The sequence below is a fragment of the Drosophila teissieri genome, chromosome 3R (genome assembly GCF_016746235.2).
Source record: "Drosophila teissieri strain GT53w chromosome 3R, Prin_Dtei_1.1, whole genome shotgun sequence".
Taxonomy (NCBI): domain Eukaryota; kingdom Metazoa; phylum Arthropoda; class Insecta; order Diptera; family Drosophilidae; genus Drosophila; species Drosophila teissieri.
Window position 1 is genome coordinate 6,005,770 of NC_053032.1, and position 27,075 is coordinate 6,032,844.

General features: G+C 42.2%; 5 protein-coding genes across 12 annotated transcripts; 2 read left to right on the forward strand and 3 right to left on the reverse strand.

The window, feature by feature from the left end:
* Positions 1 to 9,105: 9,105 nt before the first annotated feature.
* On the reverse strand, positions 9,106 to 10,029 carry LOC122621409 (guanylyl cyclase-activating protein 1). Its single transcript, XM_043799260.1, has 3 exons — positions 9,545 to 10,029; positions 9,376 to 9,483; positions 9,106 to 9,316 (listed from the first exon to the last, which is right to left on the reverse strand). The coding sequence occupies exons 1-3, from the start codon at positions 9,902 to 9,904 to the stop codon at positions 9,131 to 9,133; spliced, it is 654 nt and encodes a 217-aa protein (XP_043655195.1). The 5' UTR covers positions 9,905 to 10,029; the 3' UTR covers positions 9,106 to 9,130.
* Positions 10,030 to 10,312: 283 nt separating this feature from the next.
* LOC122621299 (EF-hand calcium-binding domain-containing protein 1) lies at positions 10,313 to 11,442 on the reverse strand. Of its 2 annotated transcripts, none has more exons than XM_043799125.1 (3): positions 10,925 to 11,442; positions 10,761 to 10,856; positions 10,313 to 10,710 (listed from the first exon to the last, which is right to left on the reverse strand). In XM_043799125.1, exons 1-3 carry the CDS (start codon positions 11,282 to 11,284, stop codon positions 10,504 to 10,506), a joined length of 663 nt encoding a protein of 220 aa, XP_043655060.1. In that variant the 5' UTR covers positions 11,285 to 11,442; the 3' UTR covers positions 10,313 to 10,503. The 2 variants fall into 2 exon arrangements, with proteins under 2 accessions (XP_043655060.1, XP_043655059.1); XM_043799124.1 differs by having other exon boundaries at positions 10,761 to 10,871; positions 10,925 to 11,432.
* Positions 11,443 to 12,239: 797 nt separating this feature from the next.
* LOC122621451 (EF-hand calcium-binding domain-containing protein 1) lies at positions 12,240 to 13,256 on the forward strand. Of its 3 annotated transcripts, XM_043799306.1 has the most exons (4): positions 12,240 to 12,678; positions 12,734 to 12,841; positions 12,895 to 13,084; positions 13,173 to 13,256. In XM_043799306.1, exons 1-4 carry the CDS (start codon positions 12,325 to 12,327, stop codon positions 13,184 to 13,186), a joined length of 666 nt encoding a protein of 221 aa, XP_043655241.1. In that variant the 5' UTR covers positions 12,240 to 12,324; the 3' UTR covers positions 13,187 to 13,256. The 3 variants fall into 3 exon arrangements, with proteins under 3 accessions (XP_043655241.1, XP_043655242.1, XP_043655243.1); XM_043799307.1 differs by having other exon boundaries at positions 12,895 to 13,256; XM_043799308.1 differs by lacking the exon at positions 13,173 to 13,256 and having other exon boundaries at positions 12,734 to 12,823; positions 12,879 to 13,029.
* A 9,392-nt stretch (positions 13,257 to 22,648) lies between these two features.
* LOC122622204 (Golgi-associated plant pathogenesis-related protein 1) lies at positions 22,649 to 23,998 on the forward strand. Of its 4 annotated transcripts, XR_006326275.1 has the most exons (6): positions 22,653 to 22,813; positions 22,869 to 23,006; positions 23,063 to 23,283; positions 23,347 to 23,478; positions 23,526 to 23,696; positions 23,900 to 23,998. XR_006326275.1 is itself a non-coding variant. In XM_043800463.1 (5 exons), exons 1-5 carry the CDS (start codon positions 22,739 to 22,741, stop codon positions 23,611 to 23,613), a joined length of 654 nt encoding a protein of 217 aa, XP_043656398.1. In that variant the 5' UTR covers positions 22,653 to 22,738; the 3' UTR covers positions 23,614 to 23,728. The 4 variants fall into 4 exon arrangements, 3 of the variants coding, with proteins under 3 accessions (XP_043656401.1, XP_043656398.1, XP_043656399.1); XM_043800463.1 differs by lacking the exon at positions 23,900 to 23,998 and having other exon boundaries at positions 23,526 to 23,728; XM_043800464.1 differs by lacking the exon at positions 23,900 to 23,998 and having other exon boundaries at positions 23,532 to 23,728.
* LOC122622202 (argininosuccinate synthase) lies at positions 23,856 to 25,928 on the reverse strand. Of its 2 annotated transcripts, XM_043800461.1 has the most exons (3): positions 25,709 to 25,928; positions 25,379 to 25,624; positions 23,856 to 24,738 (listed from the first exon to the last, which is right to left on the reverse strand). In XM_043800461.1, the coding sequence occupies exons 1-3, from the start codon at positions 25,877 to 25,879 to the stop codon at positions 23,896 to 23,898; spliced, it is 1,260 nt and encodes a 419-aa protein (XP_043656396.1). In that variant the 5' UTR covers positions 25,880 to 25,928; the 3' UTR covers positions 23,856 to 23,895. The 2 variants fall into 2 exon arrangements, with proteins under 2 accessions (XP_043656396.1, XP_043656397.1); XM_043800462.1 differs by lacking the exons at positions 25,379 to 25,624; positions 25,709 to 25,928 and adding an exon at positions 24,842 to 25,338.
* Between the last annotated feature and the right edge of the window lie 1,147 nt (positions 25,929 to 27,075).

Here is a 27,075-nt window from a genome sequence, read left to right on the forward strand (position 1 = left end):
TACATGCAAAGTTTTACTCAAAACAAGAAGATTAAGACGGTCTAAAAGAGTCGGTACAGGAGTTATAGCTGCTTTTGCTGATTTTGTTAAGATGGGACGTTTGGGTTTTTAAGGCATTAATTGCACATAAAAATATTATGAATTATTAAGATTTTGCTTAACAAAACTAAATTCATTTAACTTCAATCTTTTATAAATATAAATATTTTGAATCATTGTTTTTAAATCGGGGTAAACTTAATTGACTTTTGATATCATTGGTTTTTTACGATAGCCGATAAAGTTAACCATTACTTATGCACTTAATGGTTAATTTAGTTGACAATTTTAGAGGGCAAATTAAACCACTGGGTATGTAGGTGTTTTAACTGCATTTAAGCATAGCTTGGCAGTCTTAAGAACCATTTCGGCTGTGCCACCTGCCTTTTGGTAACACGAACGTGGACACTCACATAACCACACACGCGTGAGCTGGGGTCCTGGTCCTTGGCTGCTCTTCATGGCTGATTTATGCGCTGGAAGTGCAGCGGCAGCCAAAAGTGCTGCCTGCTTCAAGGTAAGAGAATGCTCGAAAAGTGGCTGGCCACGCCCACTTTCGGGGCCCCAGCCTAAGTGGTTTATATTCGGCGAGATTTTGGCCGAAATACCTATAAATTTTAACTCGTTCGTTGTCTAAGTGGCCAAATACAAGTTGCCGCATTCTCATCCGCATCTGCAGCCACATCCACATCGACATTCGGCATTTTTGCCAACATCCTTTTTCTCCTCTGCCGTTGCTACGACTTGCAGCAGTTGTGAAAAGTTTGCGAACTTGTTGTCTAAAAAGTTTCTCCTGCGGTTTCACGATTTTTCTTTTTTGTGTGGGCTTGCGTTAAGCTTAACGCACAAATTATTTGCTCAAGTTGGCCTTGCTGCACTCTTGGCGAAGAACATGAACAGAGAAAATAAAATGTGAAGGGCCCAAGGTTTAGATCCAAGCTACCTTTAAAACAAACATTTTAAATAAATGGCAAATTGTGTTTAACCGAAAAGGAGAAATTCATTTATACGCCATCAAAAGGGAAATCTGCTGTCCCAGGTCCTTCAACCACTGCGGTCGAGGGCTTAAAAGGAGGACTGAAAAAAAATCTGTCCACATAATCCCTTGTAATCATGCCCAAATCGCCTAATTTTGCAAATCCACCGCGATAATTAACTAAAAGTGTCATTAAGTTTTAAGCAGAATTAAGCAACAATGTGCTCGAGTTGGGACTCGAAATCTGAGGAGGAGGGACTCGATGGCGATGGGAATGGTGACGGCAATGGCGATGACTTTGTCAACAATAACAAGCAACGTAATTACGCTGGATCTAAGACTGGACCCAGAGCCGCCACAAAAACAAAAGCAAGCGAAAGAGAATGAGAAAGAGAAACTAAGCAAAACATAAAGGGGACGCGGCCAAAGCTGTGAACAATGGCAAGTGGCGACAGGAATGCCCGAGTGGATACATCTAGGAAGGTCGAAGGGAAGTGATCCAACTGTGGGATACCCAGTGCTTTTCAGACCAACAGAAAATTACACTTTAATAAATCAAACATATTACTGATTGAGTACATTGGTATATTTCATTTTTTTCAATACTTTGCAACCTTAGTTAAAACTGCAGTTGACAGAATCCATTGTTTGGAAAATGTATATAATTGATATTATCCGATTCTGTATACGTGATTTATGGTGTTTTTAAAACTAAATAAAATTGATTATTTGTAAATAGATAATAAAAGCTCTTTTATTAGGTTTTGGGACACTGAACACATTTTTAAACGAATACATTTGGTGGTTAAAGGAATCGATTTTTTTTGGGTTTATTCGTCCTAATTAAATGTATTTAGTTGCTACATTTGATAAGTCATCCGAAGAATAATTAATGCATTGCCTTGTAAAATCTCTACGCTAACATAGCAAGTCTCTTAGTGCCTCGAGTACCCTGTAAAAGGTAAGGGGCGGAACGGGTCGACTTACACCAAACATCCATTTGGGAATTAGCCGGCGAGGCTAAAGCCACCCAAAGCGTACCACCAATTGCGTCCAGCTGGGATGCACGGTGGCGTATCCGCTAAATTCAGGACTCGCAGGACTCCCGATGACCACGCTAAGTGCAGGTTTACACAGACCAATGATTGTGCGCCGGCGATTGCGTCGGCGATCCTTATTACAGACCGCGCTAATTCCCATTTGAGATTGTCGCCCCTGCTGAACGACCTCGTCTTCGTTCCGAGCCAACATCCTGCGGGCTGGAAAAGCGCATCGAAATAGTGTGGGTGAGGGTGGAGGAACGTTGCGAGGAGCAGCAGGGAGCAGGAGGGAGCAGCAAGAAGCAAAGGAAGCAACATCAACCGAGAACTGCTAAACACGGAAGCGCAGTGAATTGGTGAAAAAATATCTGAAAGTGCCGCCTTTGTTTGTCATCCTGCCGGATTTCTGCAGCGGGTGTGGACGGCACGAGGAAAGGAGGATACAAACATGGGAAGCAATCTACTGAATTTTACAGTGCATTGGAAGACACACTGCCCGAGGCACGTATCATTGACCCAGTGGATGACACTGGATAATAAATAAAGTCAACAGATGTTTGCTATTGGGAAAGGTGGTGGGGAAAGTTGAAAGTTAAAGTATAGAACTCACCATAAAGATAATTCCTTTTAAATATGGAGAATAATTAAGATTCCAAATAATAAGAGATATAAGCAATAAGAGATATGTCCAATATATTTTACACTTACTAATGGGACCAATTCAAAGGCCATTCCAAAGGCAAAGTAACAAAATAATTTCCCATCAGTAGAAGGTAATGCATAGGGTATATAATGGTTGCCTAGTAGGAAATGTAAAACCCCCATCTAGTCAAACATTTACGGCCCAGCTTGCACCATTGCCTGGATACTTTGCAGCACTTTCGGGGCAGCTTAGGGAAGCCATTAAACTTACTTAAAGCATTTTGAAAAGCTAGCAAACGTCAACGTCAGTCGCAGTCCTCGGAGCTGCAAGTCCGAGACCAAATCCAAGAGTCCAAGTCCGAGTCGGAGCTGTCAGAGTAGGGCAGTTGCAGTGCAGTGCCGAGAAGGAGTGTAAATAAGTAACAAGGATATCCAATTATTCCTTCACCACAGCCCACTGGCTGGCAAAGTGGCCGGATCGCAGGGCAGAGGGCTGCAAGTACATATACAGTTACATAAATGCCAGGGCCTTCAGTAAGGAGCAACGATTAAAATGCTAGGGTCCTGGCCCAAAGGCTTTCATAAATTTGCACATAATAAAACGAAATCTTTGCCTAAACTTGGCCTATTAATGTTGGTACACCACACGCACACGCACCGCACACCCCCACACACTCGCACTCACATGTCGGTTTGTTCTGCGATGGACAGAAAAGGACACAGGCTCAGAGACAGGGACAGACAGAGACAGATAGATATAGAGAGAGAGAGAGAGAGAGAGAGAGAGAGAGGGCGAGACGGACAAAGTTTATATTCAATTCCCAGGCTAAAATGCGAAAATGCCTAGAAATCCATTTACGTAAATTCTCCATTTAGCATGCATTCGGGGCATTTTCATTGTTTTTTATACTCTTTATTTCGTATCCCTCAGGCTCCACATATTCCAATTCTGTCATCGAATTTCAAAGCTAAGCTGTAGTTTATTTTGATGGGCTTTCGCTCTGGCACCCAACTTGTTCCTCTTGCTGACCCGTTTGTGTGTCCTGCGGCACTTTCTTTGGTTACAGCACCATCGCTTCCCTTCTGTTGTTTACTTTTCTCCCACACGAAAATTATCGAATTTCGATTGTCGGAGACCTATGAGTTTGGTCTTTAAGACCCCCATGAAAATGTAGAAAAATGAAATTATGCACATTAAGTAGTTCGCCAGACCCAAATTTATAATCATATGTATATGTATTTATATATAGAGTTGCTTGTGTGCTTAAAGCTTTGCATAAATACAAAACCCAAACATGGATCCCCGAGCTCAATAGGTTGTGCCCCTCGAGAAACACCGTATTGATATTAAGGAAGGTAACGAATTTCCGGAAATTTATTTTCGGGGGATTAAAGTTTTACTTGCATTTTAGAGTTGAATCCACTGCCAAGTGCTTCCTCCAATGGCTTCGGGTCATTACTTGACTTCGTGTCCCGGAGTTCGCAAACAACTTGAAGTCAGCTTAAAACTTGAGAGCTGGCTCAAACACACACACACACTTATGGATAAGTCCTCGGTGTGAGTGTGTCTGAGTTTGCCACTGTAACTATGTCATTGCGGTTTCCTTAATTCATTTTGTTTGTAGGCGTCACTGTCATCCTCATCGTCATAGCCATCACCATCGCCATCGCCATCGCCATCGTCATTGCCAGAGGAAACCGCAGTCCACTGAATGCCGAAACACCGCCGGCGAAGGAGGCGGGAGTATAGTCAGCGAAAGAGATGGCAGCACAACTATAAAACAAGACACTCAAAAAAGTGAGGTAGATAAGCTATACAAAAATTAAATATATAAGTCAAGCTAAAACTTCAATTAAACTAGAAGAGACTTGCTTTTTTCTAAGTGTAACAAGTGATTGAGTCAGACGAAAAGCCTTCACCAGCTGTTGTTCTCGGCGTTGTTTTTAGTTGAATGGCAGCGCTAAGCGGATTAACGCTGTTATTTTAAGTTCAACAAACGAAACGAAGAATAAATTAATGAGTTTCCACTGTGGTCGAGCAGACGGCATTCGGCATTCGGCACACCAAATGGGTTTAACAGCGTAAAGCCAAAAGCCCAAACGCACACACAAAGCTCCGGGATTTCCTTTCCTATCGAAATGTGTGTGTGGGTTCATGGACCAAGTCCCAGTCATTAAGGGCACTTCCCAAAAACTGTAATCTTTGCCGTGATACCCCGTGTTTGGTATACTCTCGAATGCTGGTTATTCGATTTTTAAATGGAGGATACAATTACTTTACAATTACAATTAATTATGATAGCAGAAAGTGAAAGTGCTGAGAAGTGCTGCATGACTAGTTTTGATTAGAGACAAAGTGCAATTAACATAAAAACGGAATATGTTATAAGGGTGCGATCATCCGGAAATACTTTTATAAAAATTAAATGAATGAACATAAAATGAAACTTGAAGTAAGGGTGCGCAAATATGCAAGCTCTTAAATTTTATTTTTTGGAAATTGGCTTCTTTCTCCGTGATTTTTTTTCGTATTTACTTTTGTGTTTGAAATTTTTATAGCTTTTGCAGTGATTGTTTCTTTGTATGTGAGTGCATGAAATGCGACGGACAGTAAAATTGTAATTAGTTCAAAATTTATGCAAACCCACTTGCGCATTTTTCCCCATCGAGGATCACGTTGGTACTCTGAGTTTTTTTATGTTTGCATTGCCGTTGCCACGTCCTGGCAATTATTATTGGTGTATATGTTTTTTTTTGTTTGTTTTCGTTTTTCATTTTTCCTTTGCTTGTTTTCTTTTTTTTGAAAATTCTATGAATTTCCAATCCCAAATCGGATTACGGCATCTGCCGAACTCAGTGCGCTAAGGGGCACCGCGTAAAAATAGCAATTACAAGGGCAACAACAGAAAATAAAACTTTTGAAGGGCTGAGGGTTGCGGCAGTACAAAAAAAAATGTTGGCCATGCCGGGAACACAAAAATTGCCAATAATTTGAACTTTTATCATAATGATATGCAACTAAGCCGTCAATGAAAAGATATACATATACAGGCGTTTAGCTGGTTCGATGTCGAGAGCAAAAAGTTTGGAACGAAAGGCACAAAAAAAAGGGAAAAATGGCAAAGGGTTGCAAAATCGAGCTGCGATGCAATTACGCAGTTTCCGACAAATTGCCATCCAATATTTCTGGCCAGGACAAGGCGCTGGTCCCCGAGTCCCCCGAATCGACCCAGCCCCTACTGCCAGGATGCATCCGCCAGTTCATCCGCTCCGAGCTTTGACGAGCACAGCCAAGCGGATAATAGAAAGCGCTCCGCCTTTGACGGCTCCTGACTTTGAGCTGCGCTCAGATGGGAGCTTTACTTAGTCGCTCAAAGTTCCCCGACATTTTTGTATCGCATTGCAAAATTTGCCACAAAATAGGGGGTAATTAGCCAAAGTTCTGAGCTCTGGTGATTAATTCTGGGAACTGCGCTTGTTAGTCAATGAAATTGATAATTAGCATATTGAATGCTTTAAGTATTATCAGCGTATGAGATTGGAAAGACAAAAAAGAAACTGGGATTATGTATTTATAGTATGTTTTATAAAAACTGGTAACAGGATCTGTGGAACTAGAGGAATAACGATATTTAATTAAGGTGGAAAAATTAAATTTCTTTTGAAGGTTAAAAAAAGTGTTCTAAAAAAGAGACCTATTAAAATATCCGGACAATGACCTTATCAGACCCTTTTAACGTAGATATGTTACTCAGCGAAGTTTTTCACAAAAAAAACCTGAAGTAGGAAAACAAACATTTTTTCAGCCACTGTCGTAGAAACGATACAATTGGCAAACGCTATTGCCTCTTAACCGGGTTTGTTTGTGTTTCCCTTCCTAATTTGCCACAGTTGCCACCCGGAATAGTACGAGGACGAGAATGAGGACGAAGGAACCGGGCGAAAAAGATGTGGAGATGAAATTTACTTTAACGAACTCAAATTCCGTGAACCTTTGAGATGGCCAGAAATTAACTCAGTCGCTTACACTGTCACACAGAAAGTCAAAGCCAAAAGCCGGTGCAGAAATGCAGCAAAAAATACTTGGCTTTGATTCCTTGGCCTCCTGTCTGTGTCCCTTTGCTTCGGTTCGTTTTCCTTGTGTTTTATCTTGCCGGCTCTTCCATGGCATTCATTATGCCAGGACCCCGGCCTCGTCCTTCATCTTCCTGCACCGAGCGGCCCCTCGATTCGCCTTCATTTATCACAGTTTGTGCGCATTTGTCGAGTCGCCTTATCCCGAGTGGGTGGCCTAACTTCCGCTGCCGCTTTGACAGCCCCCAGATCCCCGGGGAAAAGCCCGAGACAAAACGGACATTTCTCAGGGGAGGAGTGGAGGAAGTGGCAGTGGCGAGTAAGTGAGGCAAGTTGTCAAAGGGAACGCTTGGCGGAAAAATGTCTTTTAATTAGTGTTTAATTGAATTGCAAACTGGAATTTTAATCGAAAATTGCAGCGGGTCGACTTTTCCGCCCCGTTTGGCCCCAAAGTTTGCATTGTCCACTGAGCTAAATGGTTTGTTTGCTTTGCCAACTCGGCTTGGTCATTGATAGCCCAAAAGTCACTTGTCGCCATCACCAAAGACTGCCAATGGACTGCGGTTAGATTTTCGAGATACAATTTGGAAGTTGGGGTTTTTTGCCTGTATAGAGGCTGTAGAGGATGAACCTAAGCTTTAAGATATATTTAATCGTTTGATCCGTGGAAGTAAGAACATATTAGGTTAAGATATACTCATCATTGGCAGTGTTGTTGCAAAGACATTTTAGGATGGAATTTTTATTCGAAGAGAAAAATTATAAAACTATCTTTAGGAATATTAAGAGTATCAAAGGTGCAAACCAAAGGTATCATGTCTCAAAAGCTCTAAATTGCAGGACACCATTTGCCCACCCAAGTTAATTGATTATAATTACATACATGTCCTAACGCAATTCATCAAACGCGCATTGTCCCCGGATCTCTAGGCCGGCTCTACTGGTCTCCACTTTCCCGTCTCTCCGGGTCCACGGATCTCATGGCCTCCGGCGGAACGCCCTGCACGCCTTTGACGACAATAATGAGCGTAATGACGCTGCCGGGGCTGCTGGCCATGCGGATGCTGCTGTTAATGCCACAATAAAGACCGCAGCATGGATGCCGATGGCCTGAGGAGCGTTAGCTCGGTTGAGGCTCAGGCTCACGTACAAATTGCATGATTACTATCAGGGATAATTAATGTTGATGCCACCGAGACTCCAACATGTTAGCCGACGGCCGACGGCGAACGGCGGACTGTTCAACAAAAGGCCAACTGAGGGGACCGGGAGTTCTGGCCAACTCAAGTCCTGGGGCCACATGCTGGCTTAGAACGTTTATATGGGGTTTCCAGACTGGAAGTTGTCAACTGCAGCCAGGCGAGTCGATCAAGCCAACCCGTTATCGTAGTTTAAATGAAACTAGAAGTTGCCGTGACTTAACTATGGTGTCGAGTGCAGACTTGGGGATTTGGTGAGAAACTAAGCCGCCCGCTGGCAGCAATTAATGTAAATCAATTCGAATCACATAATTCCACTGCATAAATGCCAAATCATGCCAAATCAAGCCAAATCATGCCAAATACGTGAGCATTCAGTGGCTTAACCGTGTCCCACATACTTGCAAATGCCAATTGAATCGGAGCAGAGCACATTACACACAATTCTCAAATTGTTTGGACTGAACACCGCACAAAACCGTACGTAATGTAATCAAACGTATTGAAGTTAATGAGCTACTTAACCGGCTTCCACTTCCGACAGGTACTGGAATCCCATCCACTGTGAAATGTGCGGCTGTGGTGGTGAATCATATAATTATGGGATGCCTTCAACTGGGTCGAGGACCGACCACAAATGCCCGCAATGAAGGTGAGCTTAGGCCTCTGTAAGCCGCGGCAGGAGTTATCGCTTTAATTCAGATGCTGTTACAAACTAATAAAAAATTGATAAAATATATAAACCTTTTTCAAAAGTGTGGACGTAGCTGTTTGTGGGCGTGGTATGGGTGTCTATTTCTGCATGCTTAATCTCAACTTTCTAGCTTATATAGTTCCTGAGAATTCGACGTCCATACGGACGGACAGACAGACGGACAGACGGACAGGCGGACTAGATCCGCTATTGATCCTGATAAAGAATTTACATATATACGTTGTATGGTCGGAAACTCTTCCTTTTGCCCGTTAAATACTTTTCAACTAATATAGTATACCCTTTTACTCTACGAGTAACGGATATAAAAATATTGAATTGTTGTCTTTCGACGTTTGATTGAAAATTCCAGCAACGTTTGATTGAGTTTCCAGCATAAAAAAAAGGATAATAAATACCACTAACTATTCAAAAAAAAACTTTTTCAAGAGCACCAACATAAAGTTTAATTCAGTTTAAGTTGCAGGTTAATGCAATGGGCCATGAGATCTTTGTCTTCCTTTGACGGAAATAACCAACCCAAGAACTCGACTAAAATTGGCTGTTGTTCCACGACGGTAGAGTAATCCTCGTAGGAAATTACTCCGTCCTTGTCCAGATCAAACTTCTTCATGAGAAACTCGGTCATGTCCTAAAAGATTAAAAGTTAAAGTTGCCACTTATGGTTAAAGCTTAAATAATTGTACATACCGCCTTAAGTTCGTTAAGTTCATCTTCGTCTTCACCGTAAAAAAATTTTTCACAAGCCGTGCCGACTTGCTCCCGATCTATAACACCAGTGCCTTTGGTATCATATACCTGTGGGATAACACCTCAAAGTATTTGCAATGCAAATGTACACAAGAACACTTCGACTGACCTCGAAGGCAAATCGCATTCGCACATGAATGTCCTTGGTTGTGTAGAGATCGAAGAGGTGAATCCAGGCCCTGGGGCTGACATACTTAGTATCCTTCGTGATGGCGAGCAGAGTGCGTTCAATCACCTGGACACTGGCCACGTTGAAGAGCACCAAGAAGATCTGATAGAACTGCTTTTTGGTCATTTGCTTGCACTGGGGTCCATTGGCCTTTGAGAACTTGTAATAAACGACGAGTAAACAGGTGATGTCCGTCTGGGACAACTCCGAAGTTAGCGTTAACTCCTTGATCAAACTCCCGTAGAGGGCCGCAAACCGACTGTTCTCCATGCTATCTATGGTGGCGTCTAGGTTTTCCATAACTAAATTCTTTTTAAAGTTGTATTACTTTTTCTACTTTTTAACTTTTTATTTTTGTGTGTTATTATTTTTCCGTTTTTTTTTGTTATTTTTGTGTTGTGGTTGGCAGATTGATTTTAAATGACAATGTTTGAAAACAATTTCGTACAACTTCCAAGGCTTCCTGCCATTTTGTCGGATTTGGGGTTTGGAAATATGAACTATATGTACCCAATCACGGCTCATCGCGCGTCCATATATTTCGGGTACATTAATCCGAAGAATGAAGAGGAAAGTGTTTCCGATCAGGACCACTTGCAGAGTATAACCATCAAGATATTGGAAAGCTTGTTACGAATACGTAGTGTCCGCTAGTTTAAAATACCCTAACGTCTTTTATATACTAAGTTAAAGAGCACTTATTGCAAGTCAATTTAAGACGACATACGCGAAACATTTGCTTTATTTTCAAAGTATTGGTGGAAATTTTAAATAGCATGTTTATAAAAATGATTAATTTATAATCATACAAAAATTTGGGCAACTACTTTTGTGGCATCCTCGTTCATTGACTGTCGTACGATAATTATCACAATGGGATAAACAAGCTTAATTTGAGCTTATTTTGAGTCCGGGTTACAATAATTAAGCAAGGAGTCCATGTTGATAACATGGGCCATAAGATCCCTTTCTTCGTTCGACGGAAATAGCCAGCCCAAAAACTCAACCAAAACAGGCTGTTGGGAAACAACTGAGGAGTAGTCCTCAAACGAAATGACTCCATCCTTGTCCACATCAAACTTCTTCATGATAAATTCAGTCATGTCCTGTGAGGAGTAATTGCGTTAAAATATTCTAAATTGATAAGTAAGCTTACCGCTCTAAGCTCAATTAGTTCATCCTCGTCATCGCCTTCGTGGAAGAATTTCTCGCATGCCACGCCCACCTGCTCGCGATCGATAACTCCGGTGTTCTTGGTGTCATAAACCTAAGAAATAACCCTATTAGCCCTTTAAAAGTGTTTAACAATCTATCACCCACTTCAAAGGCAAACTTCATACGGCGGTCCAGGTCCTCTGTGGTATACAGCTCAAAGAGATCAATCCAGGCCCGTGGACTAACAAACTTGGTATCCTTTGTGATGGCCAGAAGGGACCGTTCAATCACCTGAACATTGGCCACGTTGAAGAGCACCAAGTAGATCTGGTAGAACTGATTCTTCTTCATCTGCTTGGCTCCAGGTCCGTTGAACCTGACGAACTTGTAATAGACGCAGAGCAAACAGGTGATGTCCAAGGTGGACATTTTCGAGTTTGCAGCGATCTCCTTGATCAATCCGCCGTACAGGGCCGAGAACCTGCTGTTCTCTGTGCTATCGATAGTGGAGTCTAGATTTTCCATGGTTCCGGTAAACTCGCGGCTTAAAGTCTTTAAGGTTAAACCTTGATGACTCTGATTTACTCCTGGATGTATGTTAATATTTGCTGATTGATCGAGGTGTTCTAATGATTTAACGGATATGCCTAGTGCGGTTGGCGTATGTTTCCTTCGCCTGCTTTTCTTGAATTTGAAAATATAAGAGGTGGTCCTCTTAAAGCGATTTTATAAAAATTAAAATGTTTCCGATTTCGTTTCCGCGTCATTTGTCTTACTTAACAAATGTATTCCAAAAGTCTCTTCCAAACACCATACGAGAAATATATCAATCAAAACTCTATACCAAAATCCATCCCAGCTCGGCTGTAAATCCGCCAACACTTGGCGATGTCAACTGTAGAGACATTAAGGAGCGTGAATCCTTGCCGCCCTTTCTCCTACCTCTTATTTTATTGTTATTATGCCGTGTCGAGCGGCTCAGCCGCCTCCTCATTTTTTTTGGTATTTTGGTGGGCGTGGCACGTGTGAGTGTGTGTGCTTCGGAGGGGGCATACAATTACACAACAAAGGGAGGAAGATTCCGAACATTTGTTACCCCAAACAAAATGGCTACACAGCCATTTCCGCCGAATTTCCACATGGAAGGCTTTACACCCATCGCGGCGCTTTTGTTTGGATTATTATATTCGCGTTTCTCATGCGCACAGCTTTCAGCTTTTGCCTCAGCCTTTGTGCGTTTCAGGCGGGTTTGTTTCAAATATTTATTCGAAATGGGGGACAGATGTAGTCCATGTAGCGTGGCTGATGTATTTTTTATGTCGCGGCCTCGTTTTATTGCTTTTAAATTGCGCTCGTTACATTCCCTGCGAATCCTTGGGCCGCGGCTGCGACTTACCCAATCTATTTGCAATTTGTCTTGCATAACCCTCACCCTTTTAAGCAGGCCAGAGCCTCATAAGTTAAGCATTTTCATCACACACCCGAAACACACGCCCCATTACACAGCACTCTCTTCAAAACATTTTAAATAATAATTACTTGTTTACAATTCCTATAGAGACACAATGAATCGCATCGACCTTACCCTGGATGACATGGCCAACAACAAGTTCCTCACCATGTACAGTACTCTGATCAAGAGATTCGCTGCCTCCACGGAGTTTTCCACCAGCGAAGTAGTCAGCTTGCTGATCGTGTTCTACAAATACGCCCTGAACAACAGATCCCGCATGATGTCCACCAGCCAACTGTACAATCTATTCCTCGTCAGCTTTGGGATCTTCGACGTCACCATCATCGACCGCATTTCGATGAATATCACGCAAGACAGCCGATCAGTCTCTCCAGAAGCCTGGATGCGGCTGTTCTGCGTGTTCTTCACCGGGAATCTGCAGGAGCGAATAAAATTCGCATTTGAGGTGGTTCCTCCGAAATCGTGGCTACTCCCTTATTAAATTTCCTTATGGACTCTAGGTTTATACAAGTGGTGGTACAGTGGTTCTGAATCGCGAGGTGGTCGGCGTGGCCATTGAAAAATTCTTTACTGGCGATGACGAAGACGAGGTTAATGAACTGCGAGCGGTGAGTTGGCATACTGACAATTATGTTTACATTTCAGCACCGTTTCCGAGCAGGACATGTGTGAGTTCATATTCGGAAAATTCGACACCGACAAGGATGGAGTGATAGCGTTTGAAGAGTATGCCGAAATTGTACAGAATCAGCCTAGACTGCTCGAGTTTTTGGGTAAAATATTCCCGGATGACAAGGACATATCATTGGTGGCGTACTGCCACAACATTGAGTCTATGTTTCCGCCAGAAGGTGAATATTAAAAGAAAGAAAGCTGTTCTTTGTGTAAAATTGTTCGTATTTTACATAATTGTATACATTTTCAACCTGCTTGGGATAGCTTTCATAAAATAGCGCAAGTGTTGAAAATTGGCGCTTAGAGGCCTGCACGCTGGCTTACAATAAAGTCATTTTCCATTAAGTACACACTGGGAAAAGTTGAAATGGCCTCCGCAGACTGCGACTGCCACTGCGGGCTCCACTGTTGTTTTTTTGTACCGAAATCTGTGTCTTGTGTTCATGTTCAACTCCTTCCAAATGGCTTTCGATTGTGTGTGGGCGGTGCGGGTACTTTTGTTTGTCTATTTTGCGGCTTTGTAGAGCAATTAAATTTGCGCAGCATATGCGGGTTCCGGAGACAAAACAAGAAAAACTCACAGACCCAGTTGTGTCTAATTAAGTTCCCCCAAAAATTATATGTACGGTGGATGGAGATGAAAGGGAACGCATTTCATACCTAAATTACAAAATGTTCGCACTTTGAAGGAAAACTATAGAAATAAATGAGCAAAATACATCTTCGAAATCTGTAGGGGTAAAATTTGCTTCTAAAACATACATGCGCTTTGCTTTTTAAATGTTGTTAGCATATACATATGTATTTTGTTCATACTCGTATATGATAAGCTGGAAAAATCTGAATAATTAAACTGAAAATAATGAATTTACCTGACGAGACACTATAAGTTCTATATTGTGGTTGCCTTTCAGATTTCTATCCATCAAACAATTGGTAAGCGTGCGACGAGGCATATGGGTAACCTCGAAATCGAGAGCACAGAACTGAATGTTGGCCATCAAGTTGTGTGGGGCAATCAGAGAGATGCCAGAAATCGGATTGCCCGGGACAACAATTTGGTGACCCAGAGTCATTGACACGCCTCGTTTTCGGGGCATTGGCTGGGCATTAAATTCAGCGCGTGACTTTCACCCCAGACATTTGTTGCTGGCCCACCCCAGAAAATTCAGCACGAACTCGGTCTGGGATAATGAAAAAAGGATCTGAAAAGGCTCAGTAGAAAGCATGAAAAGTGACCGCGACATCCAGCTGGGAGCTGCCCCACTCCTCCGCTTTCCTTTTTTTATACTGGAGTTCAGAGTTCGCCACGACTTCGCCACTTTGCTGCAAAAGGGTCCTTGGCTTGTTGTCCTTTTCAGCGTTAACACGCGGCCTCCTGTTGCATTTCAGTTAAAATTCTGAGGGCCACCGATCCCTGCTCCTTTTTTCCTTTGCTTTTGTGGCTGGAGTGTGCTCCCACCGAAAAACAATGCCACAGAGCAAAAACGCAAAAGGGCAGCAACAAATTGGGCAAAAGCAAACATGCTCCCCACATTTGTATTCCTGAACGATATATCCTGCTGTTATCCTTTCGCGTTCGTCAGTCCATTTATCGCAGCCAAACTTTTGACTGGCAACGGTTTGTTTTCCTCCGCACTTTTTACCGACTGCAGTAAATCTTGCGGTGCAACCGGTTGGCATTTTTATGAAGTTATACCGCAAACTCAGATGCATTCCGTTCGCCGCCCAGTGCATTAACACATGAAAATGTGCATTTTCCAAATGGAATGAGCGCAATGTGAGCGTGTGATTGGCCTTTGACTCTCGGGTTCAAATATGATTAACCACCGCTAGGCAACAATTTATGATTTTTTAAGCGGTACAAATACAGACACTATTCTCCACATTCAACAGATTAACTGAATTCAGTTGAGTGCATGAAATGATATCGCTATGAACTTTACGTATAATGTTCGGGATATTAGGGATATTAAAGTGACTTCTTGCGGGTCTTCTAATACCTATATTTGGGCTTTCTCGTCTACAATATCCGAATTAGCTTTATATTTTATTTTCATTAGAAAAGCGAAATAAAAACAAACAATTCGAACAGAGAGATGGGAATCATAATGCAAACAAATTGCCTTTTTAGAATTCAAAGTGCCGACAAGGCGGGCTCTAATGCGTTTATGCCCCTGGCAAATCTGCGAATCTGCGAGTCTGCCTTCGAAGGAAGTGGAAAATGCGCATTCTGCCTTTGCTTTTACGATAACGATAACAATGATAATAATAATTCGATTCACATAACATCAGGCGACGGAGGGCTGAGACCCTGGAATGCCAGGCGACCTGGAATCGGTTTGATTGTCACATTGTCATCATCTGCATATTAAGTACAAGTGATTACACCCTCGCACTCGGGAGATACAGCTACAGATACAGGTGAGCACATGTCCTTGCGCTCGGGATGCTGTGTGCTGCATTGACAATTCGGCATTTAAATCCAGTCAAGCATCAGGGAATAAGAAAAACTCCGAGCACATTGCGCGCACGGAGCACAAAAGCCAAATATCTAAGAGATACATATGTATCCTTTGTTAACGAGCACGAGTCGGAGCAAATGTAAATGTTTTCCAATGTGTTTTTCGGGGCGGGCCGGTGGCGATGGCGATGGCGATGGCGATGGCAAGGGATCCCAACACGTTTGACACGGCGGCATGGAGAAATCAAATCAAATCGGTTTTTGGGCGAGCAAGGAAATCGGAAACGGATTCCATTTCAGGCACGTGAAGTCGTTTGATTATCCTGGTCTTTGTGCTAATGATAGAGCGGCGAACCCTTAGGAGAGTGCGCCTCCATTGTTGTGCTGAATTGTGTATTGCAACAATATTCTCCATAATCTCTCACGTGGCACTGGAGGGGAAAAACTCATTTGGAGCAACACAAGCTCCAATTAAGTATGACCAACTTCCACAAACGACTGTGCTGCACTGAATGAGACTTGGAACTGCACATGTACCGTGGTTGTTGAACTAGACATTCTATATTGGTTCAGCACATATTTTGTCTTGTATTTTCAACCCATTTACCATTTTGTAACCTACTTCAACATATCCGTAGTATAATTATTTAGAACCACCTTAATTTTATTTTAAGGACATATACTTAGAGCGCGCACAGGTATGCAACATATTTTCCAACCGGCACTAGTGTATCTCTTACTACGATTTCCACCCCAGCCAGCTGCTCACTGTTTCGTTTTCTTTGTCTTTAGCCCGGAATTAAGACTAAGCACTTCGGAGCACACAACTGGCACAAGCAAAAGCCAGACAATTGGGAGAGCTGGGGGCTGAATGGGGAGTGCCGGAAAAGCTGCACACCGACTTTGGCTGCGGAAAACTCATACTTGAAAAATCGTAAAATTGAAATTATATTTGCCACTGCAACTGAATCGGAGCGGTTCCTCCTTGTGGGGCGCTTGCTGCCAAAGATGCTCTAATTACGGCCCTAAGTGGCTGGAATCATTAAAATGCTTCTCAAATAATAATTGCCCGCAAACAATTTATTTCTCCGCTCTCCCAGTTGTGGTATCTTAAAGTATGCTTTAGAGACTCGTGCGACTCCCTACCTTTCTCCGGGGAGCTCCAAGTGCTTAGGCCACTAACCGACTTCAGTTGGCAGGCGATGGTGAAGTGCATGTGGCATGCCGGATGTTGTGACAGTGCCAGAAATATTTCCACATTTTCCCTCAGACCCCAGCAGGGATAAAATCCAACCCTGTGCCCTGCGGCACTTTCAGTGCTCCACAATGCATTCATTCATTTTTTGTAATCCAAATTCGGATTCGGTCAGTCGTTCCACTTCGCTCTTGTGCGCTGACATTTCTGCTAAATATTCAAAAAGTTTGCCCGCTTTGGTGTCCCACTAGTTTTTTGATGTCCAGCGGATTTTTATACCATATCCGAATGTTTGTCCTACACACCCTTCCATTTGAGGTACAAATCAGGCTGATGGCTTTCTGTTTTCCGTTCGATAGTTTCGTGCGACAGCTACACACGTCGCCAGGACACTAGGACACCAAAACACCAGGACACCAGAACACCCGACAGTTGTTAGCCCGGAGTTTAGTTTTCAACTGCGTTACGCAGGCAAACCCACGTAGGGAATGAAATGGAATGTGAATTTAATCTCTTCAACGGAAGCTCGACTAAACTTTCAATAGTATCCGTGGGCCAGGTGAAAATCTCTACTTTAAATGTCAGTACTCAAAAAAGATTTTGATAAATATTATTAGATTACATTTTTGTCTTTGCTTTTAAAGCAGAAATTATTCGTTAGATTGGAATGCCTCAACCGAATAATTATATACGGGATTGTCAAAACAAGGGATTAAACAATACATTTGTTAAATATCTAATATTTAAGAAAACTCCTGGAATCAGCTATTCCTAATATGTTAATTAGGGATGTTAATGAATATAAGAGGAATCAATCCCAATTACTTTGCATCGTTCCCTCACTTTAAAGTGTAATTTAGCTATATAAAGCATGTTTTTTCCATTTCAACAATATCACGTCGTCTCATGTGCGGACATTCATTTCGCATTTCGGAGTTATCAGAAAAGCACCAACACTTCAGATTTCAAATTATTTTTAAGTACCCGAGAGCTGTAAATTGCACAAAAGCCAATTCTTAGCATTAGGAAATTGTTTTGTATTTCTGCGCATGTGTTTGTGTCTTCCCCAGTAACAACGATAAGAAATCCCAAATAGACAAACGTAAATGTGGCCTCTTATAGGGTCCAAGTTTGTGCGTCGATTCCGGGTTCGATTCCCTCGTGTTGGTGAAGCTCCTGTAAGCCGTGCCTTAGATGCACTGCAAATAAAAGTTAAACCCGAGAAACATAGTTATTTGAAGGCTTCAAGAAACTGTATAGGAGTATGGGAATATAGAACGAACTGCGGCATGGCCTCAGTGGTAATATATTATATGTATGATAATGTGAAATATATAAACAGAAAATACATTTTGTGCGTATGCCTATTTTTAAAATACCATTAAGTACTTTCGTTTAAAGTTTACGAGTTAAGTATTGTATATTTGTACATATTTGTTTAATGTATCAATTGAATGCAGCAAACTTATTGTGTAATTTTGTGCACTGCACAAAAGACGCAGGAGGCGCTGTGGAAACATGAACCAAAGTGTTTGTTGCATGCAACTGATTGCAAAGGATTTTATGGCTGTGGCTGCTGCTGCAGTTGCCCTTCGTCCCGCGTCCTGCGCCCTGTGTCCTTAGTTTCCCTTTGGCAGGGCGATGCAAAAATACACAGCAGCAGCAGCTGCCGATCGCAGTAGCAGCATCAGCAGCAACAGCAACAACAGCCGCAATGCTTAAGAGCTGCAGTTTTCAGGGGGTGAGGAAGCAAAAATGGGGACCCAAATGCCCTGGCATGGGCTGAAATGTCTGCTCCGGCTTCCTTGTTGCCACAGAAGGTGTCGCTGCACTAGCAGTGGTGCGCTGTTGTGGCAAAACACGAGCCCGCATCATCAGCAGCAGCAGCAGCAGCAATGCCAGTTGCAGCAGGAGTGGCAGAAGCAGTGGCAGAAGCAGTGGCAGCAGCAGTAAAATGTCGACATCAGCATTACATGCGAGAATTGCTCGACTGCGGATTTGCAGTTTAATGGCAATGCATCCAGGCGACTGGCAAGCCGTCGTTGCAATCGGCAGGCAATCGGTGACGGAAATATGCTGCGGTGCCGTGTGATGCGGTTGCCATCCTGTCATCCTCGTCCTGCATCCTTCCCACCGCCCGTGTGATTAGCTGGTAGGCGAAGGTGTGGGCCAAGGTGCAATTCTCCGCACATCGAACTGGGGCTTGGCAGCCTTCAAAACAGTCCCGCGATGTTCGGCTGAGGCCTGGCCAAAATAATTTGGAGCGGCACTTAACCGCTACTCAAATCCTCACTGTCAGCGGCACAATGCGCCGGTAATTGCTTTGGGACATCAATTGCAGGAAAGCCTGGCGGATTCGAACTTTTGGGGCTTGGCTAAGGGTGTGTAAAAAATATATGGTTCGTTTCTGAACGGGGGCTCTTATTTTTATTGCATATGGTTTTTGTCGAAAATAATTTGGTTAAATTATACCAAATATTAGACAAAACCTTTAGTTCCTAAAAGTATATTAATAGCTTTGGATAATTGAGTAGTAAGTATTTTTAAGACAATTCCTCGCGTGATTGCAAAAAGAAATGTTTTCTGAGATTCGAATTCAAATTGATACAGATAGTAATGAGAACTGGATTTAATTTCGCAGATATATTTGTTTCCATAATAGGGAAACGAAAATACCTGACTTTTATTAAAACAACGATTATGATTTCGAAGGCCCCCATCCATTTTTTCGAGAAGGATATAAAAATATGCCGTGGCAAAAAAACTCAACAAGTTTTCCAATAAAATTAAAAGTTCTCCTGCAAGCACAGATTTGGCAGATTTCACAGAATCCATTGAAAGTAACAAATACAAATACTAACGAAAAATAGAGAAAGCTTGTGTTGGGTGGAGGGGGGAGGTGGTCAGGTCCAGCGCTGTTGGCAAAGTTTTGATTGCCAATAAGGATTTACAGGTGATAATACAGCATAATCTGGCCACGTTCCACGTGCCGCGTTGGCAGGGCAACATTCTGTTGTAAAATTGTATCTGGTATATTGTAGTTACCTTGTGCTCCCGGCTTTTACCCACTTTTCCTTTGCGAGCTGCATGCGCGGAAAAGAGTGGAGCGAAATGCATTAAAATGGATTTCAAAACTTTAAAACTCAATTTCAATTGCAGAGAAAAAGTTTCGCTCTGCGATTTGCATATTTACGTGAAAGGGAGCTGAAAAACAAAATCATCCCGCAGCAGCGAAAAAAATGTGTGAACTCCTAGGTCCACCTGGGATGTTCAGAAATTAATTAGTTTCGCTCGTCCCCAGATCTTGGCTCTTCAACGTTACCTGCAGCTGCTGCCGCTGACTTGGAAATGAAAAACAAAAACAGAAGAGGGGTTCTCCTCTTCTGCCAACTGTAATAATTTGAAAAGCCATTGGCCGCTGCTGGGACGCAAAAATTCATTTGAAAAATTAAGTTTTCTCACGGACAACGCCGCGTCAAACCGTCGGCCAATGGGGCGTATGAGTGACCTGATTTCAACTTCTGTCTGCACTTAATTACAAAATGAGAATGCATCCAACGGCAGAGCCAGCAACTACAACAAAGCCCGCGCAAACAAATTTCAATATTAAAATTCCTTTTGCCCATAGTTTTGGCGCCGCGAAGAAACAGGACGATAGGTCCGGAGCAGGGTGCTGGAAATCGGAAGTACGATGTCGGATGTCGGATGTCGGATGTCGTGAGTCAGAAGCCAGGAGTCATGGAGACAGCACAGCTGGGTGAGTGCAACTGCGTGATAATTAAAATCAAAGCTCTTGAAAGAGGTCAGGACTTTCGCTTGGATTGCAAAGAGGACACCAAGACGAATTCTTGAATACAATGGGGCAGGAGTGTCTTTATAACAGGGTTAAATAAAACACAAATCAATGAACCATTGTCTAAGAATAATTAACTAAAAACCATAAATAATAATAACACCAAGTTGGCTTAAAAATTCCCATTTTATATAATTATATTTTTTTGTTACAAATACCAGAACGAACTATGTATATGCCCAAGTGTCTTGGTACCGCACCCATAGGTCGGGACTTTTCTAATCCCTATAGTTGCACCATTCAAGAGTGAAGCGGGTAAGGGAGTAGGTAGCTGTAGCTGTATGGTGTGCTATCAAAACAATGAGGAGCAATTAAAATTCACCCCCAAACAATTTGTGAGCTTTGGCGGAAGGACCCATCCCCCTTCCCTACGAGGGAAAGGCGGGGTGGGACACATGCTCATAAATAAATTTATGTTTGCTAAAGTGTATTGGGCGTGCCAGGATACCACGTCGCCTAGACCCTGCTTCCAGTTAAAGTTGGCCATAAATTTCTTGCTGTTGTTGCCATCTCCGACAGCTTAGAGACAGGTCCAGAAAAAGAGACGGAGCGTGTTTCTCTTTGCAATTACAGGGACTTCTATTTTATAATTCCGTTTTGTATCTGGGGAATTTGGTACTGGTCTTTTGAGTTTTTACAGTTTGACTAAATCAATTTGCCCAGCAAGCATATTATCAAGTAACAGGGCAAATTAGTAGCCATTTAAATGCGTGCTTTAAGCCGCTTTCCGCTGTGTGTGTTAATCATACTTCACACTTTTCACAAAGTTAACCTTTGATTCAATTTATCAACTTCAATAAGCAGTACAGCAATAAAGGCAACACACACAGAGGGGCCGCAAAAACCAAAGAGTGAGCAGGGCTTCGCAAAAGTTGCGCCTGCGAATCGCAAAGGACTAACGACATCCTTTGAACGCTTGCAAATAATCCCGCAAAAACCGAGAGCTTAACTTTTTCAGCATTTATGGGGGGTTAGCGTTGCATTCGCCCACATTTGGGCTAAAGCCCTTTTTGCCATTCGCCCAGTTTAGCACAAAGTTGAACCGTCAACGCTGTCTGATTCTGATCGTATGCCACCAGCAACCATCGCAACCCACAAAAGCAACATTGTATCTGCCACTGATGGATGGATAGATTCCTGGATGCGCCGATGGATGGATGGGCTGCATGAGGTCGAGTTCAGTTAAGTTGGTTTCCAGACGCGGTTTCGAGGCCCGATTTTTTTGCAATGCTCCAGCGATGCGATGTACCACCAGGCAAAGGCGCTTTGGTACAAAGTTCGGTTAAATTCTGCATTCTGGTCTTCAAGCACAAAGAACAGTGGGTCTTGTGCGCATCAGGAATCAATACAGAATAGTGAATGTTTCATGGAAGCAAATATTTTTTGCACCTAAAATAAAAGACTTAGAAAAACTGTATTTTTTCAACTTTATTTGCCACAGATTTATCTTCAAACTCGCCTCAGTTTATATGCCCTTATCCCGAAGTAAGTTGTGCCATTGAAACCAAGTCAAATATTGGGGCACGATGTCCTTCGGGAGCTTCTGGATCTGTCGAAAGTTGTCATCGCTTGGCTCTCCGTCGTTAGTCCTGATTCCCTGGGCTGGGAAATGTCTCGCTCATCAATTCATGTCAATAGAAGGACAATGTTTGCCTACACACGGAGGCACAGATGCAGACGGACATATAAATATCCAAGAAGCCTGAAATACAACCCAATCCGGTGTTTCTGCTGCTGTCGGACCATCCTCTACTTGTTTGTTGTAATAATATTAGTTTTTGCATTTATGCATGTGCGATTGTGTACTCACAAGAAGCATCTTTTGTTTTGCTCATCTTTCTCCGGACCTGGCCACTCCGGAACCAAGATTAATGCAATTGGGAAATCCATGCTGGAGCAGATGTGTTGGCTCCTCTGTTTGCTTTTGTCTCAGCTCTGGCAAATATTGGGAATGATGTATGTATATTTATTTTTATGATAGTATTTCATTAATTGTGTATTCGACTGCCTTTACAAGTGTCCCGCCGCCACACTTGAGCAGCAGATTTATTAAACAAGCAATCGAATTGATTGCAATAGAAATTACACATCTACTTGCCAATGAGAAGTGCATGTACATACATACAACGTTAAATATTTTATTCAGCTAGACTGCACTTGATTCGAATTTGATTGGTCATTACTGAGGTGCACAGATTGGGAGAACTGGGTGCACCTGATTCTAGTGGAAACTTGTACAATCGAGCATAGAAAAACCTTTCAGAACAACGCAAAAAGTTGAAATATTAGATGCCAAAATTTTAGTAGCGAGACTCCCGATGAGCCTCTTCTCACAAATAAGTATGCGTTTAATAAGTAATTTAGTACTTGCGTTTTTGGTAGCGATAAGCGAGGTACTTGACAAGAGTGGCGTGCCTGTAATATTTTACGATCCAGCATCTATTTCAGTTCGATCAAAACTTTGCCATAAACTATGACAATGCCGGAATAGTTCTGAGGGAAATAAATAAGAGGAGAGATCGTCATGGGGTCCCAAAATTGGCTTTGGACAACGTGTTCAGCAAAGAGTGCCAAAGTTATGCTGGGGTATGATTAAAGTTGACTCGTCTAACCCTACTTGCCTAAGAGGTTAAATTACCCAGAAACTTTCCAAGTCGACGAATATTTCCTATTCGGACCCCACCAACAAGGATTACACAGAAAGCATCTGCAAATTTGAAGTGAAGAGGGGCGCACTTTCAAGGTGTGTCAAGAACTGGTATAATGGTAGAAAATTCGATATTTTAGACCCGAGGGCTAAAGATTTTACTGCCATGATTTGGAGGTCTTCAGTTTCCATGGGTTATGGCGACGCTAACATAAAGTAAGTACCTATTAGAACATAAGATACAGATTTATTAGGTCAAAAATTATAACCGTTCTTTAGTGCTCTAGAAGGCGTTTTCGTGGTCAGATATACTCCACCTGGGAATGTGAAAGGATTATTCACGGATAATGTTCCCCCCAAGAAACGAAGAAAGAAAAGGAAAAAGAAAAAGCATAAGCATAAAAAGAAACAGTATGGTTTTCCTATGCGGCAAACAAAATTTTCCTAATTAAATTTAGTTCCAGAGACTGTGCCAATCGTCAGGATAATCGATATGCCATATTGTTGTCAATTCTTTTTTTGGTGTCTACTATTTGGCAAATTTAATGTCTACTATCTGGCAAACTAGCTAATCATAGTCTTAATAATAGAACCAAAAATAACCCTCCTTGCCAAAGAAAATGATTAGTGTAAGTAAAATATTAGTAAGCTGGACAATGAAGCAATGTGTATTCTATCGGATCAGGTCATATAAAACTAGTTATTGCTGTGGCTTTTAATATCATAATAAATGTGTATGCATGTATGTATATGCATACATGTGCATTTCAAGTAGAATTTACAATATGTCCAATAAAATATGTAACTTCAATTTATTCTTTCATTTGTTTAGTTTTTCTGCTTTGGCACTTCGTAGGCACCGAACGCTCGTACATGTTCCCTGATTCGGACCGCATTGATGGCGATAAATCCACCCGCATCCTGCGGCACATAGCCGCCATGGACGTCCATCGATACGAGCTCTTCGTTGTAAAGAGCTCCCACATCCTTGGCCGCCTTTCGGGCGACTGCACGGCAATATCCAGGGGCCAGTTCCACGGTGACCTTTCCGGAGACGCGCTGCTCGGCCAACTCGATGCATTTACGGGCATACATTGCCTCCGGACTGAACCAGAAGCCATTGTACACGTAGTCGGCCATGCGATCCCGCAGAACCTGCTTGGTGCGGAGTACTTCGCGGTCCAAAGAAAACACTTCAAGGTCCTGGTGAGCAGCAAAAAGGATGGTGCCCCCGGGCGTCTCGTACACCCCTCGGGATTTCAGTCCCACAAAGCGATTTTCTACGATGTCAATCCGTCCAATGCCATAAGATCCGCCCAGCTTATTGAGGAAATCTAGCATCTCCAGGGGTTTCGTGTAGACTCGACTGCTGGCCAAATCCTCCACACTGGTGGGCAGTCCCCTATCGAATTGAATAACCAAGCGAACCGGCTCCCGTGGAGCCTTGGTCAGGGGATCGACTGTCATCTCATAGAGATTTTCCGGAGCCAATGTATTGGGATCTTCCAGTATTCCGGACTCGTAGCTGATGTGCAGGATGTTGGCATCAGTGCTCCAGGGAGTGGCTGGCTTGGCGCTCACCTCGATTCCGTGTTGTTGGGCATAGGCAATGAGGTCCTGTCGACCTTGAAACTGGCTGCAGAATTCTTCATCCCTCCAGGGAGCGATGATCTGAAAGAAATACATTGTGAATATCAACACGCTTCGAATGGGAGTAATCAGATTTCAGTTACACTCTGAGAAAAAATATACTTAGAACATGGTATGTACTTACATATGTGAACCACTCCGAAGTTGTATCGTAGATGTTTGGTAGTGTACATTTAACACATGGTGCACAGGAAGGCATGTAAAATTGTAGTTACACTAAGGCTATAGAAAGCTATTTAATTTTTCACCCTCTGTATGTTTGTTATATTTCGTCGCTTCATATATACATATATGCCGAACCAAAAGCTCTTGACTTCGATATTTGAAGTGAAGTAAAAACTAAAAACTGGTGTAAGCTTTACGATTTGAGATGACCAGCAAAACAACTTCTTTAATCCGTGGCTTGAAATAGAAACTCGGCTCAGCATGTCGACAAACCAGTTCTCAAAACGGAGCCTTATCAATCAATATGACTCGAGCCATGAACCAAAAGGCAAAATGATTTGGGTTTTAATGAAATAGATTACACATAAAAAACAACAAGCTAGAGTAAGTCATCTGTTGACTAGCCTTCGATAAAGGGCTGATAAGAAAAGCATTCTGACCCTGACGCGTGTTACCAATCAATTAGTTCAGATATCCCTAAAAAGTGTGAACGTACCTTCAGATCCGGTTTGAGGGCGTAGGCACACAATTCGAAGCGCACCTGGTCGTTTCCCTTTCCGGTGGCTCCGTGGGCCAGGTACTTGGCCCCATAATCGCCGGCAACCTTCATCAGGGCAACACTGATGCACGGCCTCGCCAAAGAAGTGCCCAGCAGATAACGCTCCTCGTACACCAGACCCATTTGTACGGCCGGCCAGATGTAGTCCTCAACGAAGGGCTGCTTAACATCGGCCACGATCACCTGAGTCGAAAGGATGAAACAGTATTTTAAGAATTAGAAAATTTATGAATTCTTAAATATAAATTTCGTTTCCGGTTGGACAACCTTCTTTGCGCCAATTTTAAGGGCCTTCTTCTCGGCGGCGGTGAAATCTTCCTTCTGGCCAACATCGGCTAGGACACAAACGACCTCATACTGCTTGTCCAGCAACCACTTAAGGATGCAGCTAGTGTCCAGGCCACCGGAGTAAGCCAAAATTACGGTTTCTCTAGACATATTTCACTGCTCGTCACGCTTGTGCAAACAATACTCAATTCCGCAGATTATTAGCTCCTAGAGCTTGGAGTAACCTCCATCTAATCAAAACTGCTTATCAGTCTCCACGTCCGGCTCTCACTGCATTTGTAATTTTTGATGATATGGCGATGGTGCTATCGCTGATAAACACCCGTTAGTAAAAAGGTATATTGGGTTTGCTGGAAAGCAGGTAACATGTAGATTTTGTATGTATTTTTGTTCACATAACTTGCCGAGTCCATCTGGCCATGTCCGTTTGTCAATATGAACGCTGTGATCTCTGGCAATATAATTGCTAGTAAGCTGAAAATTGTCATGCAGATTCTGGAAACGAGACGTCCAAACCTGTCACGCCCACAAAAAAAATTGAAAAATGTTTTCAACGTTCTTCCAGATAAGAAATGGTAGTTTTTTAGCGGTGGCAAGCAAAGTTTGCAATTCCCCGGCAGGCAAAAACATCTCATAAATATAATTGGTTGCACGAATTAAAAGGAATTGTTATATTTTACCATGTAAATGCCAGCTATGAGCCGCAGTTGTCAGATTGTTAGTTTACTGATTTATTTATGTATTGAAAAACTAATTAAATAAACTGACTAAACTAAAACTATCAAACAACTAAAATTAAAGGCATTTCGATTTTAAACTCCTACATGTATTTTTATTTTATTTTCCAATTCATAACAACTATGTACATGTATGTGATTTTTTGCGAGATTTGAATAACACTAATTTTTTACCACAAAGTGAATAAAAGTTTATAAAGTTAAAATAATAGACTTTTACATATATTTTACATATTTTGTATACATATTGCACATAGTGGATTAGAACGAAAGAGTTTTGGCGGTTTGTAGGCGGTAGAGTGGGCGTGGGAAGGAAACTTGCGCTGCGTCTTGTCTATGGAATCTGCATGTTTAATATAAACTTTCGAGCTTTTATAGTAGGGATTTGAAAAATATATTGATATTTAAAAAAATATATATTTATTTATATCGTAAGATTATTTCACATGATATATTGAATATCGCTTTTTCTGTAAAATATATTTTTAACATTTCTTATTGGCCCCACTAATATAATTAACTGAAAAGTGAAAAGAAGACGGAAGGAAAACTGAGGAAAAATGAGCGCAGCCAAAACCTATTATACTAAAGTAATTAACAACAGCATAA